Source organism: Piliocolobus tephrosceles, unplaced genomic scaffold (assembly GCF_002776525.5).
Source record: "Piliocolobus tephrosceles isolate RC106 unplaced genomic scaffold, ASM277652v3 unscaffolded_8716, whole genome shotgun sequence".
In the NCBI taxonomy this organism is placed as follows: Eukaryota; Metazoa; Chordata; class Mammalia; order Primates; family Cercopithecidae; genus Piliocolobus; species Piliocolobus tephrosceles.
In genome coordinates, this window is record NW_022336181.1 from 663 (window position 1) to 1,679 (window position 1,017).

Here is a 1,017-nt window from a genome sequence, read left to right on the forward strand (position 1 = left end):
CGAGTAAAACATATAACAATATGGTATACATACTACTTATACCAGCTTGGCTTTTCAAACACACGTGCAAATACAGTTGTTCAAATATAAAAAATGTAAAACAAAAAAAAAAGGTATTAAACATTTGTAACTTATTTATTTATTTATTTATTTATGTTTTTTTTTTTTTTTTTAATTTGCTACGCTTTTATGCGATATGCCTAGTTATGCCTATATGCGGTTAGTTACATTTTGATTTTCCAGATCTTCTAACAATAGCTGCGTTGAATTCGTACAATTATCTACTTCATTTTGAATATTCTGTATTTCTTTTGTATATACTTTTTTTTGATTTTTTAATTTTAATTCTTTTTTTCTCAACTCTTTAAGTATACTATTTTTTTCATTAATAGATAAAATTTTTAAAGATATATATTTTATGATTCGAATGGCCTCAATCCGTTTAGTATTCAATATATTGATTTCTTTATTAAACTGGTTTAGCACTTTGTTTAATCGTTCTACACCATCAATGTTTTTATTACTGGTAGTAGTAGTAGTAGTAGTATTAGTAGTAGTAGTGGTAGTAGTACTTGTATTTGTGCCATATTTATTTTCAAAAAAATTAGAAATTAAATTTATTGGAGACGTATTAAGTATGTTATTATTATTTTTTTTCACGATATATAAGTTTATAAGATCACGCGTCAAAATATTTTGCTTGTTCATATTATTTATTTTTTTATAATCGCATACGTTTATTACATCAGTAAAACTTGTTTCTTTGTTTTTTTCAGAATCACCACAGTTTGTTATTTCTTTATGAATATGTGTAAACTTAGCATTAGCTTGTTTAAGTTCCTCTTGTTTTGGCCCATCATCTTCAGTGAATACAATTTCGTGCCTTAACTTTTCAATTTCATTTGATATGCGCATTTTCAGCGAAATAAACTCATCGTTATAGGTTTTCTTAATAAAATTTATTTGATTTAATAGTCTTTGCTTATCTTCTTCAAATTGTTAGAAAATTTGAAGAAG

The 1,017-nt window shown here is 24.9% G+C and overlaps 1 protein-coding gene across 1 annotated transcript in view; it reads right to left on the minus strand.

Moving 5' to 3' along the window:
- LOC111532574 (myb-like protein X) overlaps window positions 1-926 on the minus strand; it is a gene marked incomplete at its 3' end in the record, with an annotated part of 1,451 nt that extends 525 nt beyond the window's left edge. The window contains exon 1 of the mRNA XM_023199656.1: window positions 229-926. Within this exon, the coding sequence (XP_023055424.1) occupies window positions 229-915 (687 nt within the window). The remainder of the gene's footprint in view (window positions 1-228) is intronic.
- Between the last annotated feature and the right edge of the window lie 91 nt (window positions 927-1,017).